This window comes from Diabrotica undecimpunctata, chromosome 9 (assembly GCF_040954645.1).
Source record: "Diabrotica undecimpunctata isolate CICGRU chromosome 9, icDiaUnde3, whole genome shotgun sequence".
In the NCBI taxonomy this organism is placed as follows: domain Eukaryota; kingdom Metazoa; phylum Arthropoda; class Insecta; order Coleoptera; family Chrysomelidae; genus Diabrotica; species Diabrotica undecimpunctata.
The window spans coordinates 90,614,099-90,638,931 of record NC_092811.1 but is presented as its reverse complement, the minus strand read 5'-3'; the positions used below and the strand labels follow the sequence as shown (position 1 = coordinate 90,638,931).

General features: G+C 30.4%; 2 protein-coding genes across 3 annotated transcripts; one reads left to right on the top strand and one right to left on the bottom strand.

Moving 5' to 3' along the window:
• Positions 1-219: 219 nt before the first annotated feature.
• LOC140450278 (vacuolar protein sorting-associated protein 26C) lies at positions 220-22,658 on the top strand. Of its 2 annotated transcripts, XM_072543806.1 has the most exons (6): positions 220-372; positions 424-567; positions 627-954; positions 13,987-14,157; positions 18,341-18,466; positions 22,482-22,658. In XM_072543806.1, exons 1-6 carry the CDS (start codon positions 316-318, stop codon positions 22,562-22,564), a joined length of 909 nt encoding a protein of 302 aa, XP_072399907.1. In that variant the 5' UTR covers positions 220-315; the 3' UTR covers positions 22,565-22,658. The 2 variants fall into 2 exon arrangements, with proteins under 2 accessions (XP_072399907.1, XP_072399908.1); XM_072543807.1 differs by lacking the exon at positions 18,341-18,466.
• On the bottom strand, positions 22,575-24,074 carry Lamtor3 (Late endosomal/lysosomal adaptor, MAPK and MTOR activator 3). Its single transcript, XM_072543808.1, has one exon. It carries the CDS (start codon positions 23,976-23,978, stop codon positions 23,604-23,606), a length of 375 nt encoding a protein of 124 aa, XP_072399909.1. The 5' UTR covers positions 23,979-24,074; the 3' UTR covers positions 22,575-23,603.
• Positions 24,075-24,833: the final 759 nt, after the last annotated feature.

Below are 24,833 nucleotides of genomic sequence, written 5' to 3'. Positions count from 1 at the left end.
TAGATTTCAATCATATGACGTCATATATTTATATAAGATTGAAAATAAATTCAGTTTCAATTTAGGTTTAATATATTAAAAAATAATAAATAATTTTAACGAGAGTACCGATTCTTTTCTAATTATTCCATTGAAGACCATGCGATTTAAAAAAAAGAATGAAATAAGTTAAAAAAATGTAATTTTTCGTTAGAACAAAATTCCATTGGCTAAATTTAGAATAGTCAAAAATTTAGGGTTATGTGTTGAAATTGAAATATATACAGAAATAAAAAATATCAAAGGAATTTGTATATTTTTTTCTATAATCTCAAAATGTCAATAAATCTAGAGATTAACTTAAAAAGAGCCGATAAAATATATTATGAAGGGGTATACTATTTAGTTTTTATAATGCTATATGTTTAATAATCCGCTTTTCAGGAAAACATTGCTGGAGTTATAATGTTATCAACAAATTCTGATTTTAAACATGAAGGGATAACTTTAACAATGGAAGGATGTGTCAATCTACAGATCAGCTCAAAAAATGTAGGAATTATTGAAGCTTTTTATAATTCTGTAAAGGTAGTAAAGAAATGATTAATTTTACATTAAACAGTAACTGCTTTTTTTTTTATTTTCAGCCAATTCAACTAGTTGGAACAACATGTGAAGTATGTGGTCCAGGACGTCTACCCTCTGGTACCACAGAAATACCTTTTGAGATTCCAGTAAAGCCAAAACCCAACAGAACCTTGTATGAAACATATCATGGAGTTTACGTAAATATAGGCTACAGTTTAAAATGTGATATTAAGAGATCGTTTTTGTCAAAAGATTTACAAAAAACTCAACAATTTTTAGTGCAGTACAAACCAGGATACAATGCTTGCCCTCAATTGCCTCTTACAGATAAAAGGACACCTTTAAATTTTGAGTTGAGTCCTGCCACATTGACTAATGCTAGAGCAGGTATCTATATAATAAATTAAAAATAATCATCCATCTCTGGATCTATTATGACTTTCTTTTTTTTTTCTACACTCATGTTTAAAACCAATTGATTTAATTTTTTTACCAGAATTGTTTAGATAACTTTGTTGAATGCTTTGCAGAAATTGGTATAGACAGTTTTAACTTGTCTATACCAATTTTAGTTGTCTATTCTCAAGAGCTTGAAGCACAAATTGAGAAAATGAAAGGAGATTTGTGTAGTAATTGATTTTCCAACTGAGAAGCCAGTTTGATTTCTTTATTATACAATTCAAGGGTTATTTGATTTGATCATATAGAAAACTTTAGCCATAACACACATATATATATATATATATATATATATATATATATATATATATATATATATATATATATATATATATATATATATATGAATGTATGTTACATTACATTTTCTTCTGTGTTCGCTCCTCTTTTAATCTCTTAGCATATTTCCTGTAATTCTTCTCAGTCTAGCATTTCCACCAGTTTCCAGTAGCATTTGTGTTGTGACTGTGTTGAGTCTTGTTTCTGATGCATTGTCATTATTAGTCTTACACTGGCTTTATAAATTCTTTACTCCATCTCAGTATTAATAGGTCGGATTTGCCATAAAGTGTTGTGTTATTAAAACTATTGCACCAGGACCATGTGCAAGTGGTCCAAGTATAACATAAATTTTTATATTTTGTTTTAGTTAATATTCAATAAAATCTTTAGATTTTGTGTTGGTTTGGTACTCATATTTGAGAATATTCTTAATTTTTGTGTTCTAGAAAATTTTCTGTCACTAGGTGTGTGTGGTGAAATAATTGATGTGTTGCACCATTATCTATTTTATATATATATATATATATATATATATATTGTGACAATTAGGGTTTATAGAAAATAATTTATAAGTTATATACTACATAATATTAGATATTTGGTTGTTTTAAATAAGTTATATACTAGAGAATTTAATAAAAATATATTTATGTGAGGGCATTTTTAATAAATTAGCATATTATAATAATTGTAAAAAGTTGTATTTAGTAATTTTAATGTTGTAAATAGATTTAAGTGAGCCATGTGCTTAGGCAACCAAAAATACTCTCGGAGATTGACAGATATTTATACTCTGAAGTGACGTTTAAGAATATTTACGAATATAAAGTGGGTTATAATAATATATTGTTTGAAATGTGTATTTTATTAAATTAGAATGTTAAGTTACTAATTTAATTATATATTCTGATCTGAAAAGCCTAAATGTAAACAAAATTATTAATAGAAAAGAATGGAATTCTCTGGATCAGCGGAGATGGCCATGTTTGCGAAATGGTTTGTTCCAGAAAATTCAGACAGGTATTAAATAGAACTAAATAGGACATGATATCTTACGAGATGGTTCTAGAATATCCAAAAGATATAAATACCCGTGATTTGGATTCAAGATGGCAGTTTTTAGAAGTTTTTAGCAGTTTTATCATGAAAGTTAGTTAGAAGATAGATACATTTACTTAGTGAAGTCAATTGTTCAGAAGTTTTTGGCAGTTTTTAGCAGTTTTTTAGTCAGAAAAGTTTAGATAGTGCAGTCAGAAAAGTTTTTAGAAGTTTTTAGTCAGAAGTCAGCCCAGTTTATTATGAAAGTTAGTACCTAGACACATTTAGTTAGTGAATAGTGAAGTAAATTGTTGAGAATTTTCAAGAAGTCAGTCAGAAAAGTTTAGTAAGAAATATAAAGTTAATTGGAGTCAGTGAATCAGGTACAAATAGTCAAATTGTTTAATATAGTGAGTTAAATGAAGATTAAAAATTATGCATATACTTTAATGCACATTTATAATTATACACAAATAATTATTGAAGATTAAAAAAAGTCTATTGGAAGAAATTAAATTATATTATGGTTGGAGATTAGTATAAATCAACTTATAATAATTGGATATTGGTATATTGAAAAGAAGAATAAATATAAATGCTGTTTGCTGGTTTGGTTGGTGGTATATAAATGATGGTGAAGAAAACTATATCTTAAATTGGTAGAAGCTGATAATTGGAAAAAGAAATTTCACAAAAACAAGGATAACCGAAGTACGAAGACTTTCAGTGGTGATTAGAATATATATATTGGAAAACAGTTCATTTAGGCATTCAGTGAAAGAAAGGTACAAAATTTTGTTAATATAATTTAGTTAGTGTCATAACAATTTCAATTTTGAAGATAGTTTGTTTAAATTTTAGATTGTCTATAGAATTTAATTAGTTTTATAAGAATATCAGTTTAAAGATAGTTTATTTTAAATTTACATTGACTAGGTTAGATATATATGTGTGTTTCATAATAGTTATAATAAAGATAATTTAAAAAAAGTACTTACAAGCTAATTCTTTGAGAACCGCGATAAAAACCCTATATATTATATTATTAAAAATACTCATTGCTCATCATTCAAACAAAAAACACATCATAACAATTTTGGCACCCAACGCGGTGGCTCTCTATTTAAAAGAATTAGTTTGGGAAGATAAGTGCTCTCATATAATTAAATTAATTATCAGTAGAAAGGAAAAATTATAGATTTTATTTTTAATTATATTTGAACAAGTAAAGTCTCAAAATGTCTCAAGGAAAGAAAGGTACAAGAAGCAAAAAGAATGAAGAAGATGTGGAAGTAGAAACACAACCTATACAAGAGGAGAGTTTAGTACAAGTTCCACAAGATACTGCAGAAATGAATCCAGAAAGAGAGGAAAATGTCAATATGGCAGCTTTGATGTCATTTATGATGCAGATGAACAAGACAATGGAAGAGAATTCAAAAGAAATCAAAGAAGACATGAAAAAAATAGAACAAAAAATGGAAGAGAATTTAAAAGAAATCAAAGAAGACATAAAAAAATTGGAAGAGAATTCAAAAGAAGTCAAAGAAGACATGAAAAAAATGGAACAGAAATTGGAAGAGAATTATAGAAAATTAGAAAAGAAAATAGAAGATAATAATAATAAAATTGTAAAACAAATGGAGAAAAAACTTGAAGCTGCAGAGAAAAAAGTAGCAAATGAAATAAAAAGTATACGGAATGACTACAAGAAAAGGATAGACAATGAGAGGACAGAAGTAAAGAGGATTATTCAAGATAATAAGATAGATATAGAACAGAAAATAGAGTTACAGAAATGTAACTTAGAAGTAAAAATTAACGAAGACAGGAGAAACACAGAAGAAAAATTAGACGATATACAACAAAATATCCAAATAAATTGTAATCAAATAAGAAATGTGGAACAGAGAATAGATGATATTTCACAAATGAGAGACATAGGGAGACCTTACTTAAATTTAACAAATGAGACTGGGATTAAATTCTCTGGTAATATAAAAAATTTGCATCCTAGAGTATACATAAATAGTTTAAAACATAAATTAAGATTTGTGAATGATATTAATGATATTAAAGATTATATTAGAATGACATTAAATGACAATGCAGCAACTTGGTTTGCTAGTATTGAGAATGATTTAGATAATTTTCAAACATTTGAAAATAAATTTTTAAATTATTATTGGGGTGAATTAGAGCAAGCAAAGTTTAGAGAAATTCTATATTTTGGAAAGTATAATCAAAATTTAAAATCAAATATGGTAGATTATGCATTGAAATTAATAACAGTTGCAAAATATTTAGAACCACCACTTAGAGAGGATGAAACAGTCTTAAATGTATCTAGACATTTTGATGCTGATGTTGTGCAAACCGTAACTGTACAAAATATTCAAACAATAGATAGTTTTATTAATTTTATTCAAAGAATACAAAGAGGCAATATGACAAGTAATAATAACAACAGAAAAAACGACAATACTTTTCAATATAATAAAAATGATAATCAACAATATAGACAATCATATAACAATAATACTAGGTATGGTGATAATTTACAAAATTTTAATAATACTAACACTAATCCAAATAGACAGAACTTTAATAATAATACTAGTTATAATAGACAAAATTTTAATAATAATACTAATTATAATAGACAACATTTTAATAACAGTACTAATAATAATAGACAAGATTTTAACAATAGAAGAAATACAGAGCGACCTAACTATAACAGACAGGTAAATTGTGTTCGAAGGAATAGAAGCTGCGAAGACAGGGAACGAAGTAGTACAAGTCAGGAAAATGTGAGTAGAAGTCATAGTAGGGAAAGACATAGGACATCAGATCCAAGTGGTCAGATACAATCTGACAATTCTAATAATCAAAATTTTGTGCAGTAAACTTTCTGAATTACAAGTTAGGCCATTGCTATTATGAAAAACCTTCTGAATTTATTTCTTTAGATGAGGATAAAATTATTGACTCTATTAATTTAATTTATATAAATGCTTTGGCCAAAAATAAAATGATTAAGATTATGATAGATACTGGTTCAGAAAGTACTTTAGTCTCGGAGAATTTTATTTTTAATACATTAAAACTATCAGATATAATAAAGATTCCAAAAATTAAAATTATTGGTGCAAATAATAAGAAGTTGGGTGAAATTGATAAACTAGCCAATTTTAAAATTAATATTCTTAATAAAGAAATTAATATGCAAGGATTTATTGTCAAGGATTTATGTGTTGATATATTAATGGGAAATGATGAATTGGAAAAGAAGAAAGTAAAGATAGATTTTGAAGAAAAAATGGTAACTTTGGAAGGGCAAATAATTAAATTTATGCAGAAAGATGAGGTAGAAGAAGGAATAAGAGTTGATAGGATATTATTAAAAGAAAATAATGATGTTTATGAAGAAGAAATGTATTTTGATGATAGGGAAATGTCCCAGAAGAATGTAAAGAATAGTTATTGTAGTGAATATTTAAGGAATGGAAATTTTAAGCAGATGGATGCCTACGAGGCGGAGTGCGTAAAATTGGAAGCAAGGAATAATGAGTACATAATGAAGAATAATTTTATTTGTAAAGAAGAAGATATAATGAAAGTTTTAAATTGCCCTGAAGAATATAAATCAATAGTCATTTCCATATTGCAGCAACACAAGGGACTTGTCAATAAAGAAAATAGAATTGCACAGAATTATATCCATAGTATAAAAGTTAAAGAAGAAAAAGATTTTAAAACAAAATCATACCCAATACCATATAAATACAGAGAAGAAGTAAACAAAACAATTAATAATATGTTAGAAGATGGGATCATTGAGAAGGCAGACACACGTTTTATCAACCCCATAGTAGTAGTACGAAAAAGATCAGGTGAAATCAGGTTATGTTTGGATGCAAGGAATATTAACAAGATTACTGAAAAGCAATTTGAAGCACCAATGAGTATAGATGGAATATTAGGAAGAATTACAGGAATGTCATTTTTCACTAAAATCGATTTACAGCATAGTTTTTGGTTAATACCTCTAGAAAGAAAAAGTAGACAGTATACAGGATTTCAGATAGATGGAGTAGTATATCAATTCAAAGTAGTACCATTTGGACTTCAATCATCTTGCAGTGCTCTATGTAGATGTCTTCATGATATTTTGGATCAATATGAACATTTTGTAATTCACTACATTGATGATATATTAATTTTTTCTAAAACTGCTGAAGATCATGAGAAACACCTAAAAATTATAATAAATAGATTAGACAAAGCTGGACTAAAAATAAATCAAGAAAAATGTACATTTTTTCAAAAAGAAGTCATATATCTAGGTTATAAACTTAACACTAAGGGAATCGAAATGGATCCAGAACGGACACAAGTCATTCAGGAATATAAAACACCACACAATTTAAGAACTTTAAGAGGATTTATTGGAATAATTAATTATTATAAAAGGATGATACCAGATCTAAGTATAAAAGAAATTCCATTACTTGAACTACTGAGAAAAGGTGTAAAATGGAGATGGGATCAGAGAAGAGAACTAGCATTCCAAGAAATTAAAAACATTTTTCTGTCAAATTTGAAAATATACTATCCTGACTATACACAGCCATTCATATTAAGAACAGATGCATCAATAGAGAGATTATCAGGGGTATTATTACAAATACATGATGGGGTCGAATACCCAATACAATTCATTTCAAGAATTACAAAGCCACATGAAAAGGGTTACTCAGTTTCAGAATTAGAACTAGCAAGTATAATACACTGTGTCACAAAATTAAGATTTTATTTGTTGGGTAATGAATTTACAATAGAAACAGATCACCAAGCTTTAACGTCTATATTAAATAACAAATATGGAAACAGTAGAATACATCGGTGGAGTCTAATACTTAGTGAATACTGCTTTGAAATCAAATACATTTCTGGAAAATCCAATATAGTGGCAGATGCTTTATCAAGGTTAGAAAATACATCACAAAAGGGGCAGCGAACAATAAAAATTGGATTAAATCAATTAGTAGAAAGTACTGGATTATATTCTAAAGAAGAAATTATAAGAGATCAGATCAATTTGAGTGAAAAACAAAAAGTCCTTAGGAAAGATGGAGTATATTATAAAATAATAAATGGCATAGAAGTATATGTAATAACTAGAACTTTAGCAAAGAAAATATTGAAAAATTTACATAACAATTATATGCATATTGGTTCAAGAAAGCTATGGATGCTATTTAGGGACAATTATTTTGCAAAGAATGACATAAGTATAGCAAAGGAAATTACTACCCAATGCCCAATATGTCAACTAAACAAAGAAAAGAATTTTAAAAACCAGAACACATATAAATCTAATGTTGTATATGAAAAACTAAATACAGTTTCCATGGATTTTATTTCAAATTTAGTTCTCAGTCCAACAGGAAAAAAGCATATACTAGTGATAGTTGATTTATATACAAAATTTATTAAACTATATCCCTGCTCTAGAACAAATGTTAAAACATTAAAATTATATATTAATCAATTTTTCGAAGAAATAGGACCATTTAGAAATTGCATAATAGATAATGCTACATATTTTAACAACCAAAAATTTCGGACATTTTGTGAGAAAAAGGGAATCAACATTCATTTTACAAGTATCAGACATCCTCAGGCAAATCCTGCAGAAAGATATATTAAAGAAGTTATAAAATATTTAAGGATACTGTGCCAAAATCAACACGAAACTTGGCAGCAACATATACCACAAGTAGAGTATTTTTTAAATAATACACATAATTTGAATACAGAGGAAGTACCAGAATATTTAATGTTTGGCCATATAGGAAACAGAAAGTGGATTAGTGAATATAATCAGGATATGTTAGAACAAGTAATGCAGAAAGTGAATAACCGAATTAGGAGGAAAGCTGAAAAATATATCAGAAGACAAAATCGAAATATAAAAAAACCAATCACATTTAAAAAAGGAGACCTAGTGTTAATTCGTTCACTTAGAAAAAGTAATGTTAAAGAAAACCGTTGTAAGAAATTACAACCAATGTTTGAAGGTCCATATACAATTGAAAATCAGAATGGACTAAATAGTTATGTGTTAATAGATGCAGAGAACAGACTAAGAGGCATATTTCATATCAACGACATTTTTCAATATCATGAAGAGATTGAATAATGATTTCTATACCTTTAACACAAATATAATAACACTAATAACTTACTGATATATCCATTTTATTCAATAGACTTGATTTGTTAAATGGTAGATGGTAGATTTCATTATTTTGAATCAATTTGACATCATACTTGTTGAATTTTGTATATATGGAAATTAATTTGTACCCTAAAAATCATAATTTGGGGTTAGACACAAAATTGATACTATAATTGCTATAAAAATGTCTTTCTAATATAATATAGTAAAAAAAAAAAACTTACCAATTTATATTGATGAAGTTATTTTGAATGGAAATAATTCCTAGATTTTGTCTATAAATAAACAGAACACCATATCTATTATATTTTAATTAAGGTTATATTTTATTCTCTGATATCGCATCCATTGCTTCATTTGACATGACAGTTTGACCATAGAATAGCCGAACTGTGATCCGTTGTTCTCTGCTTTGACATAGACAGCGAACAGGGATGTATTTAACACATTTTAAATAAAAAAAAAAATTTTGATTTATTAAATTTAATAAGGTATGAGAAAATTAATATTTAAAAAAATAATAAGTAAATTATTTATTTTAAATATTATTTTTGGGGTATTGTGACAATTAGGGTTTATAGAAAATAATTTATAAGTTATATACTACATAATATTAGATATTTGGTTGTTTTAAATAAGTTATATACTAGAGAATTTAATAAAAATATATTTATGTGAGGGCATTTTTAATAAATTAGCATATTATAATAATTGTAAAAAGTTGTATTTAGTAATTTTAATGTTGTAAATAGATTTAAGTGAGCCATGTGCTTAGGCAACCAAAAATACTCTCGGAGATTGACAGATATTTATACTCTGAAGTGACGTTTAAGAATATTTACGAATATAAAGTGGGTTATAATAATATATTGTTTGAAATGTGTATTTTATTAAATTAGAATGTTAAGTTACTAATTTAATTATATATTCTGATCTGAAAAGCCTAAATGTAAACAAAATTATTAATAGAAAAGAATGGAATTCTCTGGATCAGCGGAGATGGCCATGTTTGCGAAATGGTTTGTTCCAGAAAATTCAGACAGGTATTAAATAGAACTAAATAGGACATGATATCTTACGAGATGGTTCTAGAATATCCAAAAGATATAAATACCCGTGATTTGGATTCAAGATGGCAGTTTTTAGAAGTTTTTAGCAGTTTTATCATGAAAGTTAGTTAGAAGATAGATACATTTACTTAGTGAAGTCAATTGTTCAGAAGTTTTTGGCAGTTTTTAGCAGTTTTTTAGTCAGAAAAGTTTAGATAGTGCAGTCAGAAAAGTTTTTAGAAGTTTTTAGTCAGAAGTCAGCCCAGTTTATTATGAAAGTTAGTACCTAGACACATTTAGTTAGTGAATAGTGAAGTAAATTGTTGAGAATTTTCAAGAAGTCAGTCAGAAAAGTTTAGTAAGAAATATAAAGTTAATTGGAGTCAGTGAATCAGGTACAAATAGTCAAATTGTTTAATATAGTGAGTTAAATGAAGATTAAAAATTATGCATATACTTTAATGCACATTTATAATTATACACAAATAATTATTGAAGATTAAAAAAAGTCTATTGGAAGAAATTAAATTATATTATGGTTGGAGATTAGTATAAATCAACTTATAATAATTGGATATTGGTATATTGAAAAGAAGAATAAATATAAATGCTGTTTGCTGGTTTGGTTGGTGGTATATAAATGATGGTGAAGAAAACTATATCTTAAATTGGTAGAAGCTGATAATTGGAAAAAGAAATTTCACAAAAACAAGGATAACCGAAGTACGAAGACTTTCAGTGGTGATTAGAATATATATATTGGAAAACAGTTCATTTAGGCATTCAGTGAAAGAAAGGTACAAAATTTTGTTAATATAATTTAGTTAGTGTCATAACAATTTCAATTTTGAAGATAGTTTGTTTAAATTTTAGATTGTCTATAGAATTTAATTAGTTTTATAAGAATATCAGTTTAAAGATAGTTTATTTTAAATTTACATTGACTAGGTTAGATATATATGTGTGTTTCATAATAGTTATAATAAAGATAATTTAAAAAAAGTACTTACAAGCTAATTCTTTGAGAACCGCGATAAAAACCCTATATATTATATTATTAAAAATACTCATTGCTCATCATTCAAACAAAAAATACATCATAACAATATATATATATATATATATATATATATATATATATATATATATATACATGTATAATAATAAAGTGGAAGTCTGAATAGAGATAGAACTTATATAGACATAGGCAGCAGAATAAGATTGGTTGAGCCCGATGCTCTTTAATCATGGATGAATTCATTAAAAGTGTCAACAATGGAAGAGGATACAGAATAGGAAACAAAGAAGTAAAAATAAGACAACACAATAAAACAATAGTAATCTTCAAACAACCAATCAGATATAAAATAGAAATCAATAGCTATTGATCAAGTAATGGAAATAAAATACTTTGGAATTAAGTAGGAAGACCTCAGAACTTGTGGTTGAAGAGATAGTTATACATAGACATCTCATACACAGAAATATTTCATCATGCAGCAGTTTCTACATCTATAATTGCCATTTGGATTGCCAACCTTTAAAAGGAGATGCCACAATAAGAATAAGATGAAACCATATGTAGTAAAATCCGTGCTAGTCGCAGGCATTACAAAAATTTGAAATATTAATTTACTTAGTTTTGTTTTAAAACCGGTCCACGAAATTATCCAAAAATCGGATAATTATCCGGACATCGGTAACACTGGAGTCGAGTAAGCGCCGGGCGCATTCTGTTTCGCCGGTCGGGTCCCCTCCCCTGTGTTCCCTACTGTCGCACGTGTTATGTTATTTAGTAAAGCTTTTGGACTAAACAATGGATACTTATATTCAAAAGAATAGAAAACTAAGTGAAGAATCAGGGAGACCAGTAATGTTAATTCAAATAAAAAGAAGAAATATAGGAAATATGACGACCAATATTTGGATTTTGGATTTACCTGCGTTACTAAAGGGAATGTAGAACTTCCACAATGTGTTGTTTGTCACAAAGTGTTGGCGGCTGAAAGTATGTTTCCTAATAAAGTAAAACGGCATTTGGAATCAACTCACATTCATTTACAAGGTACTTTAAAAAGAGACTTTTTTGTAAGAAAATTGTGAGAGCTAAAACATCAGACCACAGCTTTGGTTTCAAGAGCATCAATTCCTACCAAAGCATTGCTCCCCTCTTACATAGTAGCTTAATATGTTACCAAATGTAAAAAACCACATACGATCGATGAGGAACTGATCTTACCTGCAGCAGTTGATATTGTAACAATGATGATTGGAGAATCGGCAGCTAAAGAAATAAAAAATGTACCTCTTTCAAACAATATGGTTAGTCGCTGTATTTACGACATGGCAGAAGATGAACAAATGAAGAAGAAGATGAGCAAATTGTGGGGAAACTTTCAGGTTTATTTGCCATTCAACTGGATGAGGTGACTGATAGTAATGATTTGTTATTTTGCAGAAAAATATGTGAAAGTTGTAAAGGTACTGATTTATTCTACTGGGATAACTGTGTAGGCGTGTGTACGGATGGTGTCCGAGCGATGTCTGGACAGTATGGAGGACTACAAGCTCTCATCAAAACCAAGGCTCCAAGTGTAAAATGGACACATTGTGTCATACATGAAGATGCCTTAGCAGCAAAGAACGTTACACCTTAAGTGTTATGATGGATAGCATTATTAAAGTGGTGAACTACATTAAAACACGACCCGTGAAATCAAGACTTTTCTATAAACTTTGTGGAGAAATGGGGGCTGAGCACACCTCTTTAATTTATTATTGCAACTCTCGTTGGCTGTCCAAAGGCAGCGTACTTGCACGTGTATACGAATTAAGAAATGAATTTTACACGTATCTACATACAGAATCACATGATGATGCGCAACACTTTATTAATTAAGAAATTTAATATGTATCGAACCGGGTTGTAAATAATAACAACAGTATAGGAAATACTACCGACTTTTATTATCACTCCAAAGCGTAATGCAAAATAACAATATATATTAAATAGGCCATCGTCGCGTCTGTCGTACTGAGTTTTCTCTCAGCTGATTGTGACGTAACCGCACTGCATTGTTGCCAATACATCACAAGTTTATAATAAAATTAGCATACATTTGTGTCATATTTAACAAATTAAATGATCTTAATAAGTCTTTGCAGGGAAACAACACTCATATCCTGTAATTGGCGGATAAAATTACTGGGTTTCAGAATAAGTTGCTCTTATGGAAGAGAAAATTAGAAGATCAAGAAAATGACTGTTTCCCTGCTTTACAAGGTATTCTACAAGAAAAATCGATAGAAATCCTTGATTCCTCTTTAAAAAATATGTTTACACAACACATGTTATCATTGAGCAAACACTTTGAGAAATATTTTCCCGAAGATATGGAGTATGACTGGGTCGGAAACCCTTTCCTGTCATCCACGCCATTGACACTTTTAACAGAGGAAGGAGAACAACTGACAGAATTGTCCTGTGATTCCAGCCTAAAGCTTCAATATGACCAAGACAAACTGAATTTTGGAGCTCACTTTCTCATGAATATCATGCCTTCAGCACTGTTGCATTAAATGTTTTATTACCATTTGCGACTTCGTACTTGTGCAAAACGGGCTTTTCTGCAGTTGGAGTAATTAAAAACAAATGCAGTCAAACATACATTTAGAAAAATAAATAAGAGTGGCAATTTCCAAACTGGAGCCCCGGTTTCATAAGCTGTGCTCAAAAAAGCATGCACATTCCTCACATTAACCAACCAGTTACATAAATATATATCCCTTTTCATTTTTGTGCCTGTTTTGATTTCGTTCTTAATTTCTAATAAAAAATATAAATGTTCAAATAGTGTTTTTGTTATAACTGTTGCTAGGCTAGTACTAAAATTGGTAAGTATTATTGGGGGTTGGGTTGAGGAGGCGTCGCAAAAAAATAGCAAAGCCCCAAGGGCGTCACAATACGAATAAGTTTGGGAAGCCCTGCTTTAGTGTATTGATGGACCTTAGAATGTATGGTTTTGCAAAAAGTCCTTTATATTGATTAAATCTGATTATTTGCTTAAATAAGTCCAATTTGTTTAAATATGTAAAGTTCATCCAAAATTTAATGCCTTGCATCTTAGTTAGTTCTACTGCCATCTGATAGAATTTACCATTCGGTTTCATTAGACTTTTTCTATCTCACCATTCCATTTTATCCAGCCTTCAACTCTACTGCATGCATCTCCATTTATTATTCTTTTTTGTCCATTTATTTTTAGTGTTAAAGTGAAAGATATACATTATATTTTTGAATTTATATTTCTTAATTAAGTACTTATATCATATTTTTTATTGCAGGAGTTCCAAACTTTTTATTGAAAGGTCATGTCGAAACTGTATGTTGTAACATTGCCAAACCCTTAAGAGGAAAAATAGTGCTAGCTAAATGTGATGTACCAGTAAGATCTATAGAACTACAATTGGTTCGAGTTGAAACTTGTGGCTGTGCAGAGGGATATGCAAGAGAAGGTATAAAGGATTGTTGTTATAACTTTAATTAAAGACACCAGAACGAAAAGGAGTGAGATCCATACTTTTTACCATTTTTTTGTTTTTAATCGATATAATACAATTCAAAGGTTCTTTCTATCGACTGATGCTGATAAAACGAGAAAGCTTCGCTTACTCATAAGGGAAACACAATTATTAGACAGTTGCCTCGTTATTGGATTCGCTGAAAAAATGGACAGCCCGGAGCTGCCTAGATTTTGCACGGAATTAATTCGTATTTTGCCTGTTTCAATGTAGCACTTGCAAAAGAATGGAATATGTCGCACTGCCAGTAAGCACGCATTTACTTATTTAGTACGTTATTAAACATCTTCAGTTCACGTTTTTATTATGTGGTGCATATTGTGAAATCTATAGTTTGCTGAGTTATATAGTAGTTGTAAAATGTCAGGTAGCAATAATCTAAGCAAAAATTTTACGATTTGGATTGATATCCTGATTTCTCTCCCGTTGACTCTGGGCGCTTTTCTCCGTTTAATTCAAGTATTGCAATTTGGTCGGTGTTTCAAAGTGATTCTGAAAGTTATCACAGTGAACACAAACAAACAGTTCACAAAAAGGGAACAAGATATAAAAGTAAGTGGACGAGAAATATTGTTCAGAAAAGGACAGCTGACGTTGAATCTTATATCGGCGTTAAAAACAAAAATAAATGCCTGAAAAGCGAAAGAAAAACCGGGAAAATCTGTAACTACAAATTCAAATGTCTTGAAAAAATAAACATTGACAATCAAGATATTTTGACAACAACTTTAATAACATGATAACAAAAAGAAACATGACATATTTCTAGGACAAATAGTTATAGGAAAGGTTGCTAGATCTTGTCCTAAATCGGGGAGAGAACTAAAACATTCTTGTTTCTCTGAATAGAATATAAAAGTCAGCTTAACTTTAAACAGGGTTTCTAGGAATGCTTTTTGTTCATTATGTGGCGTTAGTAAGAGAAGGATATAACTTATTTTAAAGCACTTGAAAAATAATGTTCCGATACCCAAAGACATGCGTGGAAAATACGCCAATATGCTACATCAATACAAACCGATATTTACGTTGACATCCATAATGATAAAACAATAAAACCTTAAGTTTCATAATACTATTATTGTTGGGAGTTTTTAAAAATACCCGGAGTTCATAGTTGCAGTCAGATATAGTCCAATTACTCAAGCGGTTTACCCTGCCTACTTAGCTTGCCTTGTCTGTATATGATTTCCTGGTCACCATATACAGCAAAGATCAAAGACCATCTTCTAATCTCAGTAATCTTCGAACTTTAGGCTGCTGATTTTTTAACTCGTCCAAACGACCGAACTTCTTAGATAGAATAGAATACGAACGAGATTCCTTTAGTCATCTCAAGGTCTTTGGCAACACAGTGGGCTAGAGAGACGTCACGCCGAATCTAGCATTCTTTCTCTCTGCGTAATTTGACATAAATTCATTAAAGCTTGGCCGCCGATCAACTTTGATCTCATGTTGAAAGGTTTGTGCTTCTTCTATTTCATTTGAGCCAGCATAAGGTACAAGACGATTTATGTGAACTACTTTTGGTTTACCTTTCGGCAACTTCTTAATTCGGTATATTACGTCATTTATTCTCTTTTTAATTTCATACGGACCTTCCCATTGTCTTTGCAGTTTAGGAGACAAGCCTCGACGACCTTGTGGATTGTAAAGCCAAACAAGATCACCCACTTCAAAGCTTTCATTCTTGCATCGAGAATCATATTGATCTTTCATTCTGTCACTGGCTAACTGGATGTGTTGTTGGGCAAGTTCATGAATGTTATTTATTCTTATTTTCAGGCGGTCGACATATTCTTCGCTTGCAACATGTTCTTCGGAAGGTCTACAGCCAAGCTCTAGGTCGCAGGGCAAATGAACTTCACGACCCAACATCAGGCAGGTTGGAGTCTGGCCTGTAGATTCATTCACGGCCGAGCGGTATGCCATTAGGAATAAATGAATGTGCTGGTCCCAATCTCTTTGATGTTCTGGATACAACTTTGGACAGATGTTTACCCTTCGTTCGGTTCATCCTCTCGACCATTCCATCTGAATGGGGATGTAGGGGTGTCGTTCTAGTTTTATTGACACCAATCAATTTACACACGTTTTGGAAAAGGGTTGACTCGAAGTTTCGCACTTGGCCGGAGTGAATCTCCAAGGGAACACCAAATCGGCAAAAGAATTCTTTATCAAGTACCTCTGCAACGGTAGCAACTTCTTAGTTTGGTATCGCATCGGTCCATTTCGTAAAATAATCCATGGCTACCAGGATATATTTATTTCGATCATTCGTTTCTGGAAATGGCCTGCAATGTCTATTGCTACTCATTCCATAGGACTACCAACATTGTAATGTTTCATAGGTGCCCTCTTTTTACCAAATGGATCATTACTGGTTGTACACCAACCATTCTTATATCGTCTTTACAGTTCACCCAATAGAACCGTTCTCGAATCTTTTGCAGATTCTTCGTAATACCAAAGTGTTCATCTGATGCACCGTCATGCAACTGACGCAATACTTCTGACACTTTACTTTTCGGTACAGTCAACTGAAGCTTAGATTTTGTACCATCATCGTTCTCAAAGGTTCTATACAGAAGATCATCTTTTAGTACTAAGCAATTCCATAGGCTCCAGTAAGACTTGACTTCTGGACTACATGCACTAATGTCTTGCCAAGAAAATCTTTCACTTCTACATATCCAATCCAATACTCTTCTTATACATGGATTATCTGCTTGGGCGTCTTGTAGCTGTTGAGGCTGCCATTGATCATTAATGACGGTGGTTCGTCTCACGGGACAAAGTCGTTCTTCTAATTTAAGACAGTGATTACAATTTGCACTTTCCACTACAATTTGCATTTTCAAATTTCTCATTCATTTTTATTAAAACTGTTTCTTCTGCTGATTGAAACTGGAATATCTCTGGGTCATCTCCATTCTTGTTGAGAACATTCTTCAGTCGTTCTTGGACCCGCTGCAGTCTTTATCGCATTCTTCTAGTTTGCTCACGCAACTGTTTTACTGAAAGTTTTGCAAGCCGCATCTTTGGTCAGGCACACAGGTACTTTTTTAAATGTTCCTTTTTTTACAAAGATCACTACAGAACTACGCGAATGTTCCAGACGAACAATACTTTTCAAAAGTCACTGCTGAATTTATTTTTAAATCTCACACCGGACACCATGTACCAATTTTTAAAATAGATATATTTCTCGGTTTGTATTGAGTCCATAACAAAATTAAATAAACGAATCTCTTCGTTTTTTTTATTAACTTCATTTTAGCTCCTTACAATTTTTTTGATAAAATAAAAGATATTTGAGTTATTCGTGAAAAACCGATTAAAAACTTGTTTTTTTTTACGAAATTTAATCCCGAATAATTTAAAAAATATGCATTTACAAAAAATCTGTAGAACATTTTTTGCTTAAAATGGCCCCTCTATCCATTTGTGGAGTTAATTTTGATACAAAAAATTTCACCTCCTAGTCGGGGTGGTATTCACCCTCAGAGGAAAAGCACACATCTCGGCATAGGCTAGATTTTGTGTGTTGAGGTATTCCCTAGCTACTGTTAAAATTTCAAGGCAATCGATGCACCCTTAAGGAAATCAGAGGTGAAAACTTGGATAAACTGGACTAATTTTGCAATCCTCATTTATATCGAGGATCGCATTTCCAACATGACTTCATAATTAATGTTAGGTGTGATATAATTGGACAGCTACACTTTTAAACGAGCTGGAGAATTTGTGCGTTAATCAAAGAAGACATAAAGTTGATGCAGGACTAATCACCACCACATTATCTTTCGGGCAATATATCAATCCAAGAACAATCGTTTTGAGAATCGTAGAATGTAGAAGTAGATAACGCTTCACGTGCCTCATCTCGTGCACATATGGTACGAGAAATGTTGGGTTTCCCAAGAAATATTTTTATCTGCTTTTCTAAAAATTTATTTTAAAGTATTTAAATAAACTAAACTTTACCTCGCAAAGGAGAAAAGTGATTTGGGTACAATCTCCATATTTTGTCATCAAAATTGTACAAGTGCAATATTTACACATATTAGTAAAATTTACCTGTGAGGAATAAAAAGCGAAAAATTATATTTTTTAGCCACTGAAATTCAGAATATTCAAATTGGAGATGGAGATGTTCCGCATCATATTCCAATACCGATATATATGGTATTTCCAAGATTGTTTACTTGTCCCACACTAATTACTACCAATTTTAAAGTAGGTAAGTAAACAATCATTGTTTAAAGAACTACAGTCTAATGTCCCTTTATATTTGCAGTTTAAGTTATAAGACAATCTTTTTTTATAAAATAAACTATGGTAGAGACTATTATGCTATTATCAGTGCAAACTACCATTCTTTTTAATACTTCCGTACCAACCTATCTTAACCTTAGTCGATTATCTTCTGTTTTATTTAGTTAAAATCATGTTATTTTTTGTTTTTGTACCTACCGATATCGATGTAACCATTTACTCGAAGTAGTGACTGTTGTTAACCTGTCAACATTTTGTGTGCCAATAGTTCTTGGGGATATCAAACATATAAATCAACTTACTTTTAAGATTGGTATAAAGTTGTAGTCCTATATTTTATCAAATGCCTTTTGATAGTTAGCGAAACATCGATACATTTCAATGCCTCAGTTCAACAGTGTAACAAGCACAAAATTGATATAACCGAAAAAATCAAAAAAAAGACTTGTTCCATGCAGATATGTGTTTTAATGAACGTTACGACATCTGGTTCATTAAAGAGTTAGTATAATTCGAAATTAATTCGTTTGTGCCACTGCCCTTGATCGTTTACAGCTCCAAATATTTTGCGGAGTATCTTACGCTCGAATATTCCCAGAAGTCTTTCATCCTTCTGCGTTAGAGTCAATATTTCCGCCACGTATGTGAGTACCGGCCTCAGCAGTGTTTTTTTATATAATAATTTTACTTTTCTTTGGATATTTTCCGAGTGAAATTGTTTTTGGAGTCCAATTTCTTCGCTTGTTTTATTGGTAGTAGTCACTAGCGAGCCAAGGTATATGAAGCTGTCAACACGTTCAAAGATATGACTTCCAAATGTTGGTTCCCGTTCCTCATTTGCTAAAGGATCCTTAGTAACCAACATGTACTTGGTTTTGTCTTCGTTGATGACTAGACCGCCTGTTTCACCGCCGTTTCCAATTCTAGGAAATATTGCTCAACATTTCGCTTGCTACGCCGTATTATGTCAATGTCATCAGCGTATGCTAAGATTTGTATCGATCTATTGAAAATAGTACCACCGTCTCTAATTCGTGTGTCTCGGACTGTCTTTTCCAAGGCAATGTTAAATAGGAGGCAAGCCAAGGCATCCCCTTGTCTGAGTCCATCCTTTATCTCAAAGGATCGAGAATTTTCTCCCTGTATCCTAATGCTGGATTTTAAGGTAGATATTGTCATTCTCGTTAACCGGATAAGTTTTTCTGGTATACCAAACTCACGCATTGATTGGCCTAGTACTGTTCTCTTGACACTGTCGTATGCGGCATTAAAGTCGACGAATAGGTGAGGGGTTTTAATGTTAAATTATAATGTTTCCTCGAGGATCTAAGACTTATAAATTTAGGAATTCTTCCTAGAATGCCCACTGCTGGAGCTATTTTATGACATTCATGTAATATGTGTTGTTCCCAAGTAAGTCGTTTATCTATATACAATCCAAGATACTTGATCATCTCCTTTTTATTAAATTTGAATTTTCCAAAGTTCAACGGCATCTCCCTATCTGCATCTACATTTGTATCATATAACTGCACTTTTCATATTAAGTGAAAGTTTGTGATACTTAAGCCACTCATCTATTTCTATTAATTCTTTTTCTAGTGTTGAAAGTGTTATTCTAGTTTTTGGAAAAGTGTTGGTCCCAATATAGACCCTTATGGAACTCCATGTGTAATATCTTCTGCTGCGTTTAGCACAATGTTACATAGTATTTTTTGTATTCTGCCTCTCAAATGGTCTCAACCAAACTAAAGCCATTCCAGTTATCCCATATTGTTCAACCACTAAAATAAGTATGTCATTGTCAAGCCTTTTGCAAATCCAATGAGATACAAATACACAACTTAACTCTTTTTTTAATTTGTTGTATATGTCTGTAATTAAGTCAGTAGCAGCTGAGACTGTGCTTGAATCATGTCTAAAACCATATTGCCTGTTAAACCAGTAGCTGGATGAATTAAAGAATTGTACAATTTGGTTATTTACACATGATTTCAAGATTTTTGACAAGGCTGTTAAAAGAGATATTGGCCAATAACTTCCAGATTGCTTTGAGTCCTCTCCTTTATACAATGGTACCACTATCACCATTTTCACAGACTTTGGGATTAATCCAGTGAGTAGAGCGAGTTAAGTCCTAATTTAGTTAAAATCGGTAGCAGTTCCTCTGCAAACTCTCTAATATCAACACTAAAGCCATCGCATCCTGGTGATTTTCCTTTTTTTAGTTTTCTTATGATCTCTCTAACATGGTTTTCTAAGAACTATTGCCATTCGAATATGTATTTTCCTTGCTGTATATTTACTGAAGGTGGTATGTTATTTGCTAGAGATTTTCCTACATGTGCAAAGTATTGATTTAATTGATTAGATAATAGATATGTCCTCAGCTCTATTGAATGTAGAATATTGTAAATCATGAATTGTTACTGTCTTTTTTGTATGTTTTGAGTTTTGGATAATATGATTTAATGTTAACCATATTTTTTGCTGTTGTTTTGTGCCTCTGATAATTTATTTGAGAAATAAATAATCTTTTTTTGCCACTGCATCAATTAACTCTTTTAGTGCAGATTTATAGGTATCCTGCAGTAACTTACTGTTTGGAACCTATGTCTTCTATAGTGGAAACCTCGTTTTGAAATATGTAATGTAATATTAAACCAAAGTGCACTCTTTTGTTGAAAACAGTTTTTATTAATCATAGTCATATGGGTTAGGATTCTGACTATATTTAAAGTATTTGCTCCAATTACTCTTACCAATCCATAAGGATTGATAATCTAGACTTGAATTCCATTATATTCTGGTTGACTCTCTTATAAAATTTCTGTTTCTCTCTAGTCATTTGAGTTAATGTTCTTTTGTTTCAGTTCACTATTTGGTTTTCATCACATCTGATCTTCTACTTAATTTGGTAGACTTATTGTATCAGTCTGACCTTACTTTCTCACATTTTTTTTTTGTTTATCTGATTTGAAATCTTGCTCTTATCTTAGTTTGAGCTAAATAGGCTAGTTCATATTGGTGGTTTAGTTTTGTTACAAATATTTATACATCTTCCACATCCTTTATTTTCTTTCTGTGTTCAATAATGTAATACTTAACTGTATATTGCTCACCAGCTAGGAATAACCAGTGCACATTCCCATTTTCATACCATTGTATGAACAGACTGCCATCAATCACAGCACAAACTTTATTAAGAATATGCATACATAGTGTTGCATACACAGTGTTGGTACACACATGCATACATAGTGTTGGTTCTCACTGCCTGGCAATTACTATACAGTCCATCTAATTTACAAACCATTGCACATCATTATCTACGTCAGAGATCGAAGTTGACATAGTTGCCAAAGTATAAAAAAATCCTGAATCCATTTTAAATCAAATAGGTCACCTAATTATTATTATACTCTTTACAATGACGATTTAAATTCTTGCGTGACATTTTTGAAATAAAACACACTAATTTTGTTCTAAAAAGAACAGATTTTATTAAATAGATAAAAATATAAAACAAGAGGTATTCACTTTAAAATTTAAAATAATAAAGTACAAAAAGTGTCAACAGCGCAACTGTCAAATAAGTGTTACCAATTTATGCCAAAATTTCACCTTCGTTCGATTACAGTTACAGTGTGTTCCGAACAAATGTTCTTCATAAAAACGCTTTATAATGCATTTATACAAATTAAATGAAACATATTGTTGTCTATTTCTTTAAGTTAACATTAATAGAAATCTTTAAATATTAGTTCATACGCATACATAATAAAATATGTCTAGTGGCTGTAATGCCAGTGTACTCGGCAAAGTAATTCTAAAAACGAATACACCTACCGCCTAAATATTTCGTGTTGGTATCATGTGACGTCACGGGCTATGACGCCGATGACGTGCAATGGTTTGTAAATTAGATGGACTGTATGTATGTGTAAGAAAAACTTTTGACTGAGATATTTATTTTTTAGAATTTGAAATTAATCTGGTGATTGTTTTCCAAGGTGATCATTTGGTTACAAACAACTTTCCTATAATACTGGTAAGAGAATAATTAGAAACAATAAAATATTACAAAATATATTACTGTATAAGTGAAATACATTTTTATATACATTATTATTATTAATAAACGATTATTTTTACAAGAGTTGTATTTAAAAACACACATAAATACCCCAAACTTAGTAAGTGTATATTTTACACAATCATCTTCGGAATCATTCAGGATTCATACAAATTGCAGTTTCAGTGTTGTCAATTGTAGAAATAGCTCCTAATTAAATTTATGTGGAGTCATTGAAATGTAATTGGAATTATAGGATATAAGCAGATCACTTGAAATAGGTTCATAAACATAATATTTTATGTTGTAAATTTCAGATTAAATAATATATAATGCTCAAAATATTTTATGGAAAAGTTGTTTTATGTAAGTATATAGTTATGTTTAATAAATGATTTTCCTTTTAATTACCATTTTTAAAGTATTTTATGACATCAACTCAATTTTTGACTTTCATTAGAAATAAAATCCAAAAAGTCAAGTAATCATGCAAAGCTGAAAGAATGAACTTCCTTTCTTTTAAAATATCAGATTTAAGGCAACACACTTGGAAAAATTATGAATGGTGATTCATAGATCATCATGAAATTTGGAAGTTTATAACCACAAATAATTCATAACAATGTACATTCTAAAAAATGCAAATTCTGAAAATTCAACAATTAATGACCCTTTGTTGTTATATGAGATATAACTACATTGTATTGCTCAGTAGCCTTCTATTGGATAGTGCTTAGAAAATGACTAAATGGTATTAATAAATATCTTTTGGACAAAACATCTTTTATCTGACAATAATCCAAACAAAATAATAGTCATAAAAGTCAACCACTAATGCTTTCAATATAAAAGTTGTATTACTTATTTTTAATTGAAAACAATTTACTCGAAATACTAAATTTTGACACAAAGCATAGACACACTAAATAATACATGATCTAGAAAAACTTACAAAAGTTCAAAATATTTATGATTTGAAATAGAAACTTTTTTTAAAGCCAACATATAGAATAAAGTTGTTTCTTAATTAGGATTCAGTTACAGCTAATGCTAAATCGGACACTATACCATCAATTTGTTTCTCCAAAGCTAATATATGTCCTGTATTGCAACTATCACTGGCTATGAAAGTTACTATTAAAGGCAATTTATTCATCTGGACTACTTGGAACTGAGAATACGTGCAGATCAATGTTGTGGTTTTCCCTAGTCCTAGCTTACTTCCTTGATCTATGGCTAAGCCAAAAGTAGATATAAAATTGGGTTTGTTGGCTTGTTCAGGAGTTTTGTCATTGGAAACCTTTAACATACGAACACCGTCTCTGTCTGTTATTAATATACAATGCAAACCATTTACTCTTCCCAAAATATCTTGGAGATATTTTTTTGCTTCTTCGACCATTTTTTTTAATACAAAATGTAAAAATTAAAAGTTATCAAAGTTTTGTTTTTCTTCAATTGACAACTGTCACTGTCATCATTAGCGACAAGCAACAACCCATAAGCCATAACATCATCGACAGTGGACACATGTCATTGGCGTGTATTTTGAGTCCTCTAAATTAAGAAGATATAATTATTTTAAAATTAGAGTTTTTGTATTAAACTACTTTTAAATTTATGTTTATATGGCATTACGTTACAATAATTATTAGTTGTAATAGAAATAACATTTTTAACTATAAAAGTGTTTCCACTCCGGAAATCGTTTTCAAAAAAAATTATAAAAAATTCTGCGAAATGTATAACCAAAATTATTTATTTATACACTGCAGCATTTTTTTATAATAATCTTTCTTGAGAACATTACTTAGTTAAAAATGTGATTTTCATTACAACCAATAATTGTAGCTTAATCCTTAATTAGATAAATATGTTTTAAAGAAATTAATACATACTTCGAGTCATCCAGAAAAATCGTAATTCGATTTAACTTATAAATGACTCTGATTGGATATGTCTGAGAGACATTGAGTGATCAGAGTACATTATAGGTCTGGAGTGATAAAATCCTAAAAACAGAATAATAATAATATTCAAAAATCAAATAAAGACTAAACGAAGCCGGCCCTGATCGTAGAAAGAGTCAGTGTTGTAGTTTCGTAATGTACATAAGAACGGGATAGATATAGTACGGAGCTGTCAAAATTTCTAGGTTGAACCACTGTAATAACATGATAGCGCACTGCTGTCAAATGTATAAAAATATAATAACAGGCTTTTAAATCCAAATTTAAATATTGTTTGCCAATACAAT

Excerpts from the sequence above, each read along its gene's own strand:
- LOC140450278 (XM_072543806.1), top strand. The coding sequence starts at position 316 with ATGTCAATAAATCTAGAGATTAACTTAAAAAGAGCCGATAAAATATAT. Across the intron at positions 568-626 it reads CTTTTTATAATTCTGTAAAG|CCAATTCAACTAGTTGGAAC; the intron begins GTAGTAAAGAAA and ends TTTTATTTTCAG. Across the intron at positions 955-13,986 it reads ATTGACTAATGCTAGAGCAG|GAGTTCCAAACTTTTTATTG; the intron begins GTATCTATATAA and ends TTTTTATTGCAG.
- Lamtor3 (XM_072543808.1), bottom strand. The coding sequence starts at position 23,978 with ATGGTCGAAGAAGCAAAAAAATATCTCCAAGATATTTTGGGAAGAGTA.